General features: G+C 33.7%; 1 protein-coding gene and 1 long non-coding RNA gene across 2 annotated transcripts in view; both read right to left on the bottom strand.

Moving 5' to 3' along the window:
- LOC143249933 (arrestin domain-containing protein 3-like) overlaps positions 1-13,096 on the bottom strand; it is a 73,502-nt gene extending 60,406 nt beyond the window's left edge. Inside the window, exon 1 of the mRNA XM_076500550.1 lies at positions 12,581-13,096. Within this exon, the coding sequence (XP_076356665.1) occupies positions 12,581-12,839 (259 nt within the window). The 5' untranslated portion in view covers positions 12,840-13,096. The remainder of the gene's footprint in view (positions 1-12,580) is intronic.
- Positions 195-5,119, bottom strand: LOC143249935 (uncharacterized). The gene is made up of 2 exons (XR_013028044.1): positions 4,892-5,119; positions 195-2,916 (listed from the first exon to the last, which is right to left on the bottom strand). It is a non-coding gene; the product is annotated as an uncharacterized LOC143249935 (long non-coding RNA).
- Positions 13,097-15,649: the final 2,553 nt, after the last annotated feature.

The following is a 15,649-nucleotide window of genomic DNA, read 5'->3' on the forward strand; positions in this document are numbered from 1 at the left end:
TATATTTTTCTCTACAAGTAGGTTTTCTCGTCATCACTGATTATGGTTATGTTGTGTTTATTTCATTTGCAATGTTCAAAAACGTGTGAACGTGACTTTTGGTGTTCTTTAAATCTAGTTTCCATTTTTCAAATCACCCCATAAATAATTGTAGTTTTAGAAGTTTAAAATAAAAAAAACGAAAACAAATGTAAGAAATGTTCTCATGATGCTGTTATGAAAGCCATTGATGCTTTATTGTTTCTCGTTTTATACTTTAAACAATTATACAATAATAACAAACACGCACACATAAAACAATAGTGCAATCTGAGAAGCAAAAATACCACTCTCTTTCCCTCCGGTTATCATCATTTATGTGTAAGAAACAAATAATACATTAAACTTTACATTACCCATTCCAACAACATAATTCTCATTGTTATCCTGTTTATATATTTTTGATTTTAAAATATTAACAAAGGTTATAAAATAACTTATACACAACCATTTGATCATGTAACTGTATAACGTCTCTTGATCAGCTGTACTATCCTAAGATAGACTGTACAATTAAGTCTCTTGATTAGCTGTACCATCCTAAGATAGACTGTACAACTAAGTCTCTTGATCAGCTGTACTATCCTAAGATAGACTGTACAACTAAGTCTCTTGATTAGCTGTACTATCCTAAGATAGACTGTACAACTAAGTTTCTTCATTAGCTATACCATCCTAAGATAGACTGTACAATTAAGTCTCTTGATTAGCTGTACCATCCTAAGATAGACTGTACAATTAAGTCTCTTGATTAGCTATACCATCCCAAGATAGACTGTACAACTAAGTCTCTTCATTAGCTGTACCATCCTAAGATAGACTGTACAACTAAGTCTCTTCATTAGCTGTACCATCCTAAGATAGACTGTACAACTAAGTCTCTTCATTAGCTGTACCATCCTAAGATAGACTGTACAACTAAGTCTCTTCATTAGCTGTACCATCCTAAGATAGACTGTACAACTAAGTCTCTTCATTAGCTGTACCATCCTAAGATAGACTGTACAACTATGTTTCTTCATTAGCTGTACCATCCTAAGATAGACTGTACAACTATGTCTCTTCATTAGCTGTACCATCCTAAGATAGACTGTACAACTAAGTCTCTTCATCAGCTGTACTATCCTAAGATAGACTGTACAACTAAGTCTCTTCATCAGCTGTACTATCCTAAGATAGACTGTACAACTAAGTCTCTTGATTAGCTGTACTATCCTAAGATAGACTGTACAACTAAGTTTCTTCATTAGCTATACCATCCTAAGATAGACTGTACAATTAAGTCTCTTGATTAGCTGTACTATCCTAAGATAGACTGTACAACTAAGTATCTTCATTAGCTGTACCATCCTAAGATAGACTGTACAACTATGTTTCTTCATTAGCTGTACCATCCTAAGATAGACTGTACAACTATGTCTCTTCATTTGCTGTACCATCCTAAGATAGACTGTACAACTAAGTCTCTTCATTAGCTGTACCATCCTAAGATAGACTGTACAACTATGTCTGATCATTAGCTGTACCATCCTAAGATAGACTGTACAACTGAGTCTTTTGATTAGCTGTACCATCCTATGATAGACTGTACAACTAAGTCTCTTCATTAGCTGTACTATCCTAAGATAGACTGTACAACTGAGTCTCTTGATTAGCTGTACTATCCTAAGATGGTGACAGTAAAAACAACTTTCCATGACACTCATTTCGAACGTTCTTTGTTTGATAGTTCTTTGCGGTATCAAAGCTTATGTACTATTATATCAGGCCATCCCTTGAGTAATGTCCGATTTCAAGTTCAGTAAAAGAGAAAGGATTTCAAGTGATTTCAATGTTATTTACCAATAATGTGTGTTCCATTATTATTAATTACTTCCTGCCAATGATTCACAAGCTTCTGAATGTCATTTATATAAAATTCTTGGGGTTTGGATAAAAAGAATATAGAGAGGGTAGTTTTGACATCTTCATGTGTTCCAAGCTCTTACCCATCAAGATAGTTCTGCAGACTTCACAATAGATGATAATCAGATGGGACAAGGTCTGGTGAATAAGGAGGATGTGGAAGTTTATCCCAGTCTAGTTCTTCAATCTTTACAGATGTGATCCTTGTTGTATGGGGCCATGAATTATCCTGGTGTGACACAACACCTTTATGACTGATCAAAGCAGGCTTCTTTTCCTTCAATGCAACATTTAAACAGTCTTACTGTTGACAGTAGAAGTCATATGTAATTGTCACATTGAGTGGCAGCAACTCAAAGTGGATCACACCACACGCTTAACAAGACTTTCCTAAGATAGAGATCTGTTTCGGGCTGTGCTTTGGCCAGTTTACCTGCACTGAGCCATTGTCTGCGGCACTTAACCTTTTTATAAGATATCCATTTTTCATCTCTAGTCACTAACCTGTCCAAAAATATGAGTAATGTTCATGGGACTGCAGAGAAATGCAAATGTCCCCTCTTGCTCTATGGTTGGCTTCTGTCAAATCATGGGGAACCCATTTTCCAAGTTTGACACCTTTCCAAGCTGTTGCAGATGATGATGAACTGTTAAATGGGTTTAATTAAGCTTCTGTACTAGTTCTTCAACTGTTACAACACAATCTTCATCAAGTGCAGCCAGCAGTAAGTCATCATTATACTCAACAGGATGACCTGAACGTGGCGCATTACTTAAACTGTAGTCACCTGATCTGAACTTCTGAAGTCACTTCGACATTTTCTTTCATTGAGAGACTCCGCACCATAAACACCTTGAATGTTGCATGTAGTTTCGGCTACAACATTGCATTTTTTTAAACTCATAAAGCTTACATGCCTAATGTTTTCCTCAGACACATCCATCTTCATAAGAGTTTATTTGATAAATGATCTGAAAAAGTGGAGTTGGGATAGTTTATTTCTACAACATATTTAACTCATTAAAACCTTCTACAAAGACAGAAATGATGATGCACTTTCTGTATTAAATTTTCGGACATTACTTATGGGATGAATTGATAGCTTACAATTATCTCAAGAAGGGTGTTACAGTCCGAAATATTGGGAACATTAAAATATCCATCTATCATTAGCAATTGTTCTATCATTAACAATTATTCTATTTTTGTGTGCATTAAGTTATTTCCTCTCTTTCGTTTCTATGTATATAAAATTATTTTTCCATAACTATTGCACCAGTATTCTTATAAGTAACAACTCTGATCACATTATACAGTTTCTGAAGACTTCTTTTGTCTCATCAGGCTGGGTGTAGAAATCATACTCGTGATTGTAACCCACATTCTTCAAACTCCTGATTCTAACATATATTCTTGAAACACCTGACTGTAACCCACATTCTTGAAACACCTGATTGTAACCCACGTTCTTGAAACTCCTTATTGTAACCCATATTTTTGAAACACCTGATTGTAACTCACGTTCTTGAAACTCCTTATTGTAACCCACATTCTTGAAATATCTGATTGTAGCCCACATTCTTGAAACTTCTTATTGTAACCCACGTTCTTGAAACTTCTGATTGTAACCCACGTAGATTCAAACTTTACACTATTATTTTTATGTATTAGGTCACAACATTTACAAGTTTTGTCAATTCTAATTTATAACTTTACATTTTAAGATAGTTCTTAATATAAATTGTCTCTCTGTAAACAAATTTTTATAATTTTCATAACATTTTAGACTCCCGTTTCAGCTAGAACCACAAGCTCACCTATATAATGTTCGTGACATTATTATATTTATATTATATATAACTATTTAAATAATTTAGCTTATTCTCAAACAAACCAGCTATGTTTACCTTTAATTCTTATAGAAGTTTTCTTTTAAAATATTGTTTAACTTGCCCTCTTCTTTTCTCCATTTCCTTAGTTATTCTATCCATTTATTTCCAGTTCCCTTTCCAGAATGGAGGTTTATCTTAGACCATTATCTAACGAACACCCTCCTACTTATTTCTATGATAAGTTCAATATTACCATGAAGACAGTTTTACTGGTCCTGATAACTCACCTGTTCTTATAAGCATAACACTGATAATATTCCGCTTAATAGTTGGATCCTGTTAATTAATTAACTTCTGTTTTTAGCCAAGTGAGTACTCTAAAAAGAATCGTCGTTTCTGTTACTATTTCAAAGCCTCTGAAGAAGTTATTTATACTTTTAAAGCAGCCCTTTGATTTTGCCAACACCTTTCGCACTTACATTACCTTCCATAGAAGATGAAAGTTCTTGGCACCAGCAACTAAACCGTCAACCTGCTTTATGATGACCTGTACTTTAATAGCACCAACTTATAGCCTTAGTATGTAGTTTCTTTTTATTACACAGAACTCTTACCCCTAAACAAAATTTACCTAAAGTATAACAATTTTCTTTGTTGATTCCTTGGTGTCTGCTCACATGTATATTTGTTTACTGTTTTCGTGTAACAATAACTTCCTTATACCGTTGTTTAAGATTTACTTACGTAAAGTATCCTGCTCACGCATACACTATACACTCCAGTAATTAACAGAAAAACGGTAGGTATGTAAAATGTAATAAGACAAGATTAAAATTTTACCACGCTTTAACTGGGAAAACGGTAAAATAACCGTTTGTTTAATAAACTTAACAAAGTGTTACGTAGCTAAAGTATAATTTCAGTGGAAATAAAGCATGTATACAAAAGTGTGATACAGTCCTGTTAAACATGGTATTTATGTTGTCGAACTATATGAAAATCTGCCAATAACGACATATGAGAAATGTCAAAAGCTAGTGTTAGCTGTATACCTAAAACATGATTTCTAGAAACTAATTCTAAATTAGATTATTTACCAATTTATGTCACTAACCTTCTAACACTGTAAAAATGCGATGATGGCCTTCATATTACAGTTACGTATATTATCAGTTGAATCACGACAACTGCAGTATATCATACGTACGGATTATACGCCAGGAACTGTTTTAAATGCACGAAATATTTCATTTTGCGTAACCATACAGTACATGTATATTTTATTTAACTTGCTTAATATATTACATAAACGTTTATCTAAAAGAACATTCCTGATGACTGTGTTAACACAAATCCTATCTTATCTTCTTTGGATATTTTTGTGAGTCCTAATTTTAGATTTACCTCACTTCCTCTTGATATACAGAACAAGTGTTTAAGTAATGTCAAGAAAAAGTATGCCAAAAATGTTAAGTGTTTAAAAAAGTCCCATGTTATTTTATTCTATTCAAATTAATTTTATTGGAAAATGAACGGGCTAAAAATAAAAGAAAACACATTTTGATTAATGCAAACATTTTGTATTTTCTTCAAAGTTTTAACGATTTAAAAATTTATCAATAAATTGTTAGTTTTTAAATTTCGCGCAAAGCTACACGAGGGCTATCTGTGCTAGTCGTCCCAAATTTTGCAGCGTAAGTCTAGAGGGAAGGCAGCTTGTCATCACTACCCACCGCCAACTCTTGGGCTACTCTTTTACCAACGAATAGTGAGATTGAGCGTCACATTATAACGGCCCCACGGCTGAAAGGCTCGGACGCCTTAACCCACCTGGCCAGGCCGAGCCTTATCAATAAATAGTTGACATCAAGTAACATGAAACAGAATAAAAGAAAGTAGTTTTACGTATAACGACGAATGACAATCATTAAGAGATTTAAATATTGTACCTGCCTTTCACCTGTTTTCACACTAACAAATGTACACAATATTGCTAAGTAATTGTAAAAAGCAACACAAAAGTCTAGTTTTACGGTGTTTCAATGATAATTCCCAGTAAATATAGTTTTGAGAGAAAAAGCACATAAACTTGTATGTGTTAGACACGTTTTATCGTTACACATGTATGTGTTAAACAACACAAGTAATTAATAAGAAATAAGCCTGCTTGGTTTATTCGTACTTAGATTTTATCTTCATCCCAAGTAAGATGATGAATACAATGACTCACAGTTTGAAGCCTTTCTCTGTTTTCGTAATGAGTAGCAAGACCGGTATGTTTTTGTTTTTCAAAGCAACGAGTAAGAGATGAATGTAGAGTGGAAACAGTTTATCTGACAGTTAAGCACAAAATGTAATATAGTTTAACATCGATAAGAAAAAGGAACAGCCTAAAAATGTCTAAAGAAATGTAATTCTAGTAATCACAAGCATTCCAAGATGTCTAAACCAATATAATTCTAGTAATCACAAGCAATCCAAGATATCTAAACCAATATAATTCTAGTAATCCCAAATATTCCAAGATGTCTAAACCAAAATAATTCTAGTAATCCCAAATATTCCAAGATGTCTAAACCAAAATAATTCTAGTAATCCCAAATATTCCAAGATGTCTAAACCAAAATAATTCTAGTAATCACAAGTATTCCACGATGTCTAAACCAAAATAATTCTACTAATCCCAAATATTCCAAGATGTCTAAACCAAAATAATTCTAGTAATTCCAAATATTCCAAGATGTCTAAACCAAAATAATTCTAGCAATCCCAAATATTCCAAGATGTGTAAACCAAAATAATTCTAGTAATCACAAGTATTTCAAGATGTCTAAACCAAAATAATTCTAGTAATCACAAGTATTTCAAGATGTCTAAACCAAAATAATTCTAGTAATCATAAGCATTCCAAGATGTCTAAACCAATATAATTCTAGTAATCACAAGTATTTCAAGATGTCTAAACCAAAATAATTCTAGTAATCACAAGCATTCCAAGATGTCTAAACCAATATAATTCTGGTAATCACAAGCATTCCAAGATGTCTAAACCAAAATAATTCTAGTGATCACAAGCATTCCAAGATGTCTAAACCAATATAATTCTAGTAATCACAAGTATTTCAAGATGTCTAAACCAAAATAATTCTAGTAATCACAAGTATTTCAAGATGTCTAAACCAAAATAATTCTAGTAATCACAAGCATTCCAAGATGTCTAAACCAAAATAATTCTAGTAATCACAAGGATTCCAAGATGTCTAAACCAATATAATTCTAGTAATCACAAGTATTTCAAGATGTCTAAACCAAAATAATTCTAGTAATCACAAGCATTCCAAGATGTCTAAACCAATATAATTCTAGTAATCACAAGCATTCCAAGATGTCTAAACCAAAATAATTCTAGTGATCACAAGCATTCCAAGATGTCTAAACCAATATAATTCTAGTAATCACAAGTATTTCAAGATGTCTAAACCAAAATAATTCTAGTAATCACAAGTATTTCAAGATGTCTAAACCAAAATAATTCTAGTAATCACAAGCATTCCAAGATGTCTAAAACCAAAATAATTCTAGTAATCACAAGCATTCCAAGATGTCTAAACCAATATAATTCTAGTAATCACAAGCATTCCAAGATGTCTAAACCAAAATAATTCTAGTGATCACAAGCATTCCAAGATGTCTAAACCAATATAATGCTAGTAATCACAAGTATTTCAAGATGTCTAAACCAAAATAATTCTAGTAATCACAAGTATTTCAAGACGTCTAAACCAAAATAATTCTAGTAATCACAAGCATTCCAAGATGTCTAAACCAAAATAATTCTAGTAATCACAAGTATTCCAAGATGTCTTAACCAATATAATTCTAGTAATCCCAAATATTCCATGATGTCAAAACCAAAATAATTCTAGTAATCCCAAATATTCCAAGATGTCTAAACCAAAATAATTCTACTAATCCCAAATATTCCAAGATGTCTAAACCAAAATAATTCTAGTAATCACAAGCATTCCAAGATGTCTAAACCAAAATAATTCTAGTAATCCCAAATATTGCAAGATGTCTAAACCAAAATAATTCTAGTAATCCCAAATATTCCAAGATGTCTAAACCAAAATAATTCTAGTAATCCCAAATATTCCAAGATGTCTAAACCAAAATAATTCTAGTAATCACAAGTATTCCAAGATGTCTAAACCAAAATAATTCTAGTAATCCCAAATATTCCAAGATGTCTAAACCAAAATAATTCTAGTAATCCCAAATATTCCAAGATGTCTAAACCAATATAATTCTAGTAATCACAAGCATTCCAAGATGTCTAAACCAAAATAATTCTAGTAATCACAAGTATTCCAAGATGTCTAAACCAAAATAATTCTAGTAATCACAAGTATTCCAAGATGTCTAAACCAATATAATTCTAGTAATCCCAAATATTCCAAGATGTCTAAACCAAAATAATTCTAGTAATCCCAAATATTCCAAGATGTCTAAACCAATATAATTGTAGTAATTTCAAGTGTTCCAAGTTCACTAGTAACTGTACCTGCATGAATTCTTAACTACGGCATAAAATTCTTTCTTTTGTTAAGTGCTTTCCAAACATAGTGATCAAAGTATTCAGATACCAAAACATCTTTCTGTTGATAATAATTTACCAATGTTATAGTTATTGTTCAATGTTATCTTTCTGTTGATAATAATTTACCAATGTTATAGTTATTGTTCAATGTTATCTTTCTGTTGATAATAATTTACCAATGTTATAGTTATTGTTCAATGTTATCTTTCTTTTGATAATAATTTACCCCTCCAATGTTATAGTTATTGTTCAATGTTATCTTTCTTTTGATAATAATTTACCCCTCCAATGTTATAGTTATTGTTCAATGTTAGTTTTCTCTTTAAGTAAACAAACATTCGCAAAAATGCAATGCATTTATTTTTACTGAGGACTTTTTTATCGTCCAAATGTTGTCACACAGCTGAAACTTATCTGGCAAGGGGAGATGCACATCAATCTAGATTATTTGTTTTCAGTGGCGCATTATCTGTAAATATACAATAGCTCACTGTTTCAGCAGTCGGATAGTCGATGTGACTTACCGCCTCATCAAATTAAAAAGAAACTAGGCTTGATATGTAGTAACTATACAATATATTTATAACTTAGACCTTGTACCTAAGCCTTCTGATTAATATTAGAACACCCGAGTTGTTTTATTGCTTGCTAGTAATATTAATTCACCACTTTAAATTTTTATTGTTGTTTTCATTAACGTAGAGGAGATATGAGAAATTCTGTACATTAGAGAAACGTAATAAGTGAGTTTAAACTGTACTGAGAAGTTCTTTATTTGTGAATTTATGTCTATCTTTAATTACGTAGAACTTGTACAAGTTTACTTTCACTTCGTGTAAAGGACTTTGTATTTCTCTGCTCACAGAAAAATCTGAAAACCCCCCAAACAAAAGTAATTGTTACAATAACAAAGAGAGTTTTTTTTTTTAATTTTGCGCAAAGCTACATGAGGGCTAACTGCGCTAGCCATCCTAATTTTGCAGTGTAATCTAGAGGGAAGGCAGCTAGTTATCACCACCCACTGCCAACTCTTGGGCTACTCTTTCATCAACGAATAGTGGGATTGACCGTCACTTATAACACCCTCACGGCTGAAAGGGCGGGCATGTTTGGTGCAACGGAGATTCGAACCCACGACCATCAGATTACAAGATGAACGACTTAACTCACGTGGCTATGCCGAAGCATCAAAGAGAGTTGAGTACTTTATGTTAAAACGATTTCGAATGTGAAAATGAACAAATCACATGAAAAACCACAGCCAATGTAAACATGCTGTAAAAAAGGCGTGTATCATCATTACATTTCCTTGCTGTTCGCTGTTACGTAGATAAAGTGAAGCCTTCAAACACTGAGATTACAAAATATTTAGACAATTATATCATAAGTTTCCAAAATAAGGAAATCCCTGGTCTTTAACTGAATTGAAAAACAACCAAAGGGATATGGATCAACTTGGGGCGCCAAAACCACCCAGAAAGATCCCAAAAATGTTTTGCACACCAGCCATGGCAAACAAAATCCAGCATCTTTTAATAGGTGAGGCAAAAACTAGTAGCAAAATTCATCTGCCTGAACCACGAAAGATTACATGAAATAACTGGGAAAGAATTATTTTGGGAAAAATGGCAAATATCACAAGTTTCTTTCAACCATCACATGCCTCAAGTAGCTAGAGAATAAAACTAGAAATCATACTCTTTCATATCATGATTTATTGACCATGTTCACAAATACAGTGTCTAAGCCTACATTTGTTTGTAAGATCGGACTGTTGAAATAACCACTAGAAACTCCTCATCCTCTTACGCTAGATAGACTACGTAAAATCAGGGAGGATTATTTACTTCTATTTTTAATTAGCTTACTATATAACCACTAGAAAACCCTCATCCTCTTACGCTAGATAGAATACGTAAAATTAGGGAGAATTGTTTACTTTTATTTTTAATTAGCTTTCTATATAATCACTAGAAAATCCTCATCCTCTTACGCTAGATAGAATACGTAAAATTAGGGAGAATTGTTTACTTTTATTTTTAATTAGCTTACTATATAACCACTAGAAAATCGTCATCCTCTTACGCTAGATAGAATACGTAAAATTAGGGAGAATTGTTTACTTCTATTTTTAAATAGCTTACTATATAACCGCTAGAAATACCCTCATCCTCTTACACTTGATAGAATACGTAAAATCAGGAGGATTGTTTACTTTTATTTTTTATTAGCTTACTATATAACCACTAGAAAACCCTCATCCTCTTACGCTAGATAGAATACGTAAAATTAGGGAGAATTGTTTACTTTTATTTTTAATTAGCTTTCTATATAACCACTAGAAAATCCTCATCCTCTTACGCTAGATAGAATACGTAAAATTAGGGAGAATTGTTTACTTTTATTTTTAAATAGCTTACTATATAACCACTAGAAAATCCTCATCCTCTTACGCTAGATAGAATACGTAAAATCAGGGAGGATTGTTTACTTCTATTTTTAAGTAGCTTACTATATAACCGCTAGAAATACCCTCATCCTCTTACGCTAGATAGAATACGTAAAATCAGGAGGATTGTTTACTTTTATTTTTTATTAGCTTACTATATAACCACTAGAAAACCTTCATCCTCTTACGCTAGATAGAATACGTAAAATTAGGGAGAATTGTTTACTTTTATTTTTAATTAGCTTACTATATAACCACTAGAAAACTCTCATCCTTTTACGCTAGATAGAATACGTAAAATCAGGGAGGATTGTTTACTTCTATTTTTAATTAGCTTACTATATAAATTTTAATTCCGATTTCATTAAGAATAGTAAATGTAAAGAATTTTCAGTAAAAACACACGTTTAATTTTGAAGTTTGAAATTTGCTGTTTCTAAAATCAAATGTTTAATATTATAGAGTTTATTTACATGATAAGATTTCATGGAGAAAAGTCATAAACCATTTCTCAGTTTTTATCAACAACGCTTCCTCTACCACACAGATAGATCATTAAAATGTCATTGGCCCAGCATGGCCACGTGGGTTAAAGCGTTCGATTCTTGATCTGAGAGTCATGGGTTCGAATTCCCGTCGCACCAAACATGCTCGTCCTTTCAGCCGTGGGGCCGTTATAATGTCACAATCAATCCCACTCTTCGTTGGTAAAAGAGTAGCCCAAGAGTTGGCGGCGGGTGGTGGTGACTAGCTTTCTTCCCTCTAGTCTTACAATGCTAAATTAGTGACGGCTAGCGCAGATAGCCCTCGTGTAGCTTTGAGTGAAATTCAGAAACAAACAAAATATTATTTGGTGTTTTCTGGACAGGAACGTTTTCCGTCTCTGTTTGTTACATATTTAATACCTGTCTAACTCTATGAATATTATGGATTCACAGAATCTTCCGCTTAATGGTGAACACAGTTACCAAAGTTAATGTTTTGTTAACAGTTAATGTGTTGATCTTTGTTAACAGTTAATGTGTTGATCTTTGTTAACAGTTAATGTACTGATCTTTTGTTAACAGTTAATGTACTGATCTTTTGTTAACAGCTCATTGTTTTTAATAATTTGTTTCATATTCTCTTTTTATATTAATAAATCTCGAAAACACTTTAAAACAATTTTATTACCCTTCACATTCAAATGAATGTTTTTATTCTAACAAAATGACTTATATTCTTGTCCCTCCCACAGTGCCTCAATGGTAAGTTTTGGAGCTTATAACGCTAAAATACTTGTTTCGATACCTGCAATGGGTTGAGCACAGATAGCCTATTATGTAGTTTTGTGTTTAATTGAAAATAACCAAACAAACAACGCTCTATAGCCCTACTTACTATTTAGAAACAAAAGTATGTTAATTCTAAATATAACACATTTTTATGGCATCTTTAACAACAGTTTTCATTTATTCGGCTTCACTTGGGTACATTGTTTATTATTAATTATAATATAAAATAAGAAATCTTCAACAACTGCTTATTTTACTGAAATAAGAAATTATTGGACAATTGTTGAAATTTCTGTCATAAAACATCACAAGTAATGTCAATGTTAAAATACATCAGTATCATTTATATTGTTCGTACTAATGTGTTTTAAGTCAAACTTTAAAAGCAGACGGAATCACCGTTACTATCATTCAGAGTTAAACCCGTGCATTTTGTAACGTTAATAGTACTACTTATGAAAACCTCAATTACCAACTTACCCTCACCAAATAAAACTCGTTTCTTGAAGAAATACTCGACTTCAGCATTGTAGTGTTCAGTATATGCCCCTAGTCTATTACCACTACTTTTAGATTCTGTCCAATGTACTTTTGCCACACCTCGCATAAACACACTGAGAAATTTCATTTTTATATCACCTCCCAAGTCAACCACACATTTCCCACAGACTTCTTGTCCTGGGTAGAAGACGGTTTTATTTTCATCAAAAATGATCTCAAATGCCTTTAACTTTCCCATCCGAAAATTTATAATTTAAATTTTTTATTAAAACCAGTTAGTAATAACGAATAATCTAATAATAATCAATATTAATCTAGTTCGACGATATGAACAGTTGTTACATTTCACGCACCAACAACGAACATAAGGCATTCAATTTATAGAAACTGGTGGATTTAAATGTACTTTAGACTTCTTGTTCTGTGAGATATTTAGCTGAAAATAGTAAACACACAGGAAACAAATTTAACACAAAACTCGTACCTATTACCCAACGTACATGGCACACTATCAAAAATCTATCTACGGATAGTTTCAATACGATACAGCGCATGCGTGTGTGACAGGATCTTCTGGAGGATGCTCGTCCTGGCAGTGCTTTAACTTTCCTTTTAGAGAACCCATTCACCATTGTCATTGCCATTAAGCAAATTGGTAGACGTACGAACAAAGCTGTAGGATTTGTAACAAGTTAAAAGTCATTTCAAGCAAATTAAAAATAAATCAATATTTTGTATTCAATCTGTGTACTTTACATATAAGTTATCCCAATGAAATGTATTTTCGAAAACTATACATGCCTTTAATAGTAACAAATAAAAGCTATGTAAGTTAATATTTTTCAGTCAAGATGTGTGAACATGCAGTATATTAGTAAGGTTTGTTTGTTTGTTTTTGAATTTCGCGGAAAGCTATACGAGGGCTATCTGCGCTAGCCGTCCCTAATTTAGCAGTGTAAGACTAAAGGGAAGGCAGCTAGTCAGCATTACTCACCGCCAACTCTTGGGCTACTATTTCATTAACGAATAGTAGGAATGACCGTACATTATAACGCCCCCACATCTGAAAGTGTGAGCATGTTTGGTGTGACGAGGATTCGAATCCGAAACCTTCGGGTTACGAGTCGCACGCCTAACGCACTTGGCCATGCCGGGTCGAAGATGTAAGTTTCCCAAAATAGATATTACATATAAGTGTTGTCACAGTATTTACTACTTACAATGTACTATATAAAACATAATTCACAAATAAGTGTTGTCACAGTATTTACTACTTACAATGTACTATATAAAACATAATTCACAAATAAGTGTTGTCACAGTATTTACTACTTACAATGTACTATATAAAACATAATTCGTTCAACATAAGAAGATTACGTGGAAAGTGTGGGCGTGTGTTTTCTTATTGCAAAGTTACAAAGCTATCTGTTGAGACCACCGAGGGAAATCGAACTCCCTGATTGTAAATCCATAGACTTACCAGCAGGGGAATCGTGGGGAGAATTATGTAATTATTTTTCATTTTTTACAAACGTGGTTTCTTCAACCGCATTTTAGACGTAAGATTTATTCAGCTTTAGATTGTTTAATGATTTTAAACTTATTAATGAGATGATCTGTGATGTATTCATAGAATAATTATTAATAAAAATCAGTTAATTAACAACTTCTAGTACATAAAAAAAGCCAGTAAGTTTTAGTAACATTGCGATCCAACAAAATTGTTGTCATGTCGCTTGACAACAAATAGTATGGCCTAATATTGTTGTTAATCAATACACTAAAAGTATACAATAAAATCTAAATACAACAACACCGAAAAAAAAAAATTGATTTCTTAATTTGGAGCTTGCGTTAATTAATGAGGTTTGTTGTTGTTGTTTAACAAAAACGTTGGTAATAAACAGAAAATAGTTTAAAATTGTGTCGTTATTTTTGTTTTCATAATAAATTTTATGCACTTGTCTCCGGGCTGGGTGATTCCACACAACGTATCTACTTCAGGCTTGTCATATCAACACATGATCCGGCATGGCCAGGTGGGTTGAGTCGTCATCTGAAGGTCGCTGCTTCGAATCCCCGTCGCACCAAATATGCTCGCCCATTCAGCCGTGGGGGCGTTATATGTGACGATCAATCCTACTATTCGTTGGTAAAAGAGTAGCCCAAGAGTTGGCGGTGAGTGGTGATGACAAGCGACCTTCCCTCTAGTCTTTCACTGCTAAATTAGGGACGGCTGCCCCACGCTGGACCCGGCATGGCCTAGCGCGTTAAGGCGTGCACTTCGTAATCTGAGGGTCGCGGGTTCGCGCCCGAGTCGCGCCAAACATGCTCGCCCTCCCAGCCGTGGGGGCGTTATAATGTGACGGTCAATCCCACTATTCGTTGGTAAAAGAGTAGCCCAAGAGGTGGCGGTGGGTGGTGATGATTAGCTGCCTTCCCTCTAGTCTTATACTACTAAATTAGGGACGGCTAGCACAGATAGCCCTCGAGTAGCTTTGTGCGAAATTCCAAAACAAACAAACAAACAAAGCCCCCCGCCACTACAGCGGTATGTCTACGGATTTACAACGCTAAAATCAGGGGTTCGATTCCCCTCGGTGGGCTCAGCAGATAACCTATGTGGCTATGCTATAAGAAAAACACAAAAACACACTTAGGAACGGCTAGCACAGATAGTTCTCGTGTAGTTTTGTGCGAAATTAAAAAACAAACAAACACACGTTTATTTTAGTGCCTACGCTTGTTGCTGTAGGCCCGGCATGGCCAGGTGGGTTAAGGCGTTCGACTCCCCGTCGCACCAAACATGCTCGTCCTTTCAGCTGTGGAGGCATTATAATGTCACGGTCAATCTCACTATTCGTTGGTGAAAGAGTAGCCCAAGAGTTGGCGGCGGGTGGTGATGACTAGCTACCTTCCCTCTAGGTTTACACTGCTAAATTAGGGATGGGTAGCGCAGATAGCCCCACGTGTAGCTTTGCGCGAAATTAAAAGAAAACAAAACAGTTCTTGCTGTACAGTTTTCTTTTTGTGCATGTGACGTAT

This window comes from Tachypleus tridentatus, chromosome 4, assembly GCF_004210375.1.
Source record: "Tachypleus tridentatus isolate NWPU-2018 chromosome 4, ASM421037v1, whole genome shotgun sequence".
In the NCBI taxonomy this organism is placed as follows: Eukaryota; Metazoa; Arthropoda; class Merostomata; order Xiphosura; family Limulidae; genus Tachypleus; species Tachypleus tridentatus.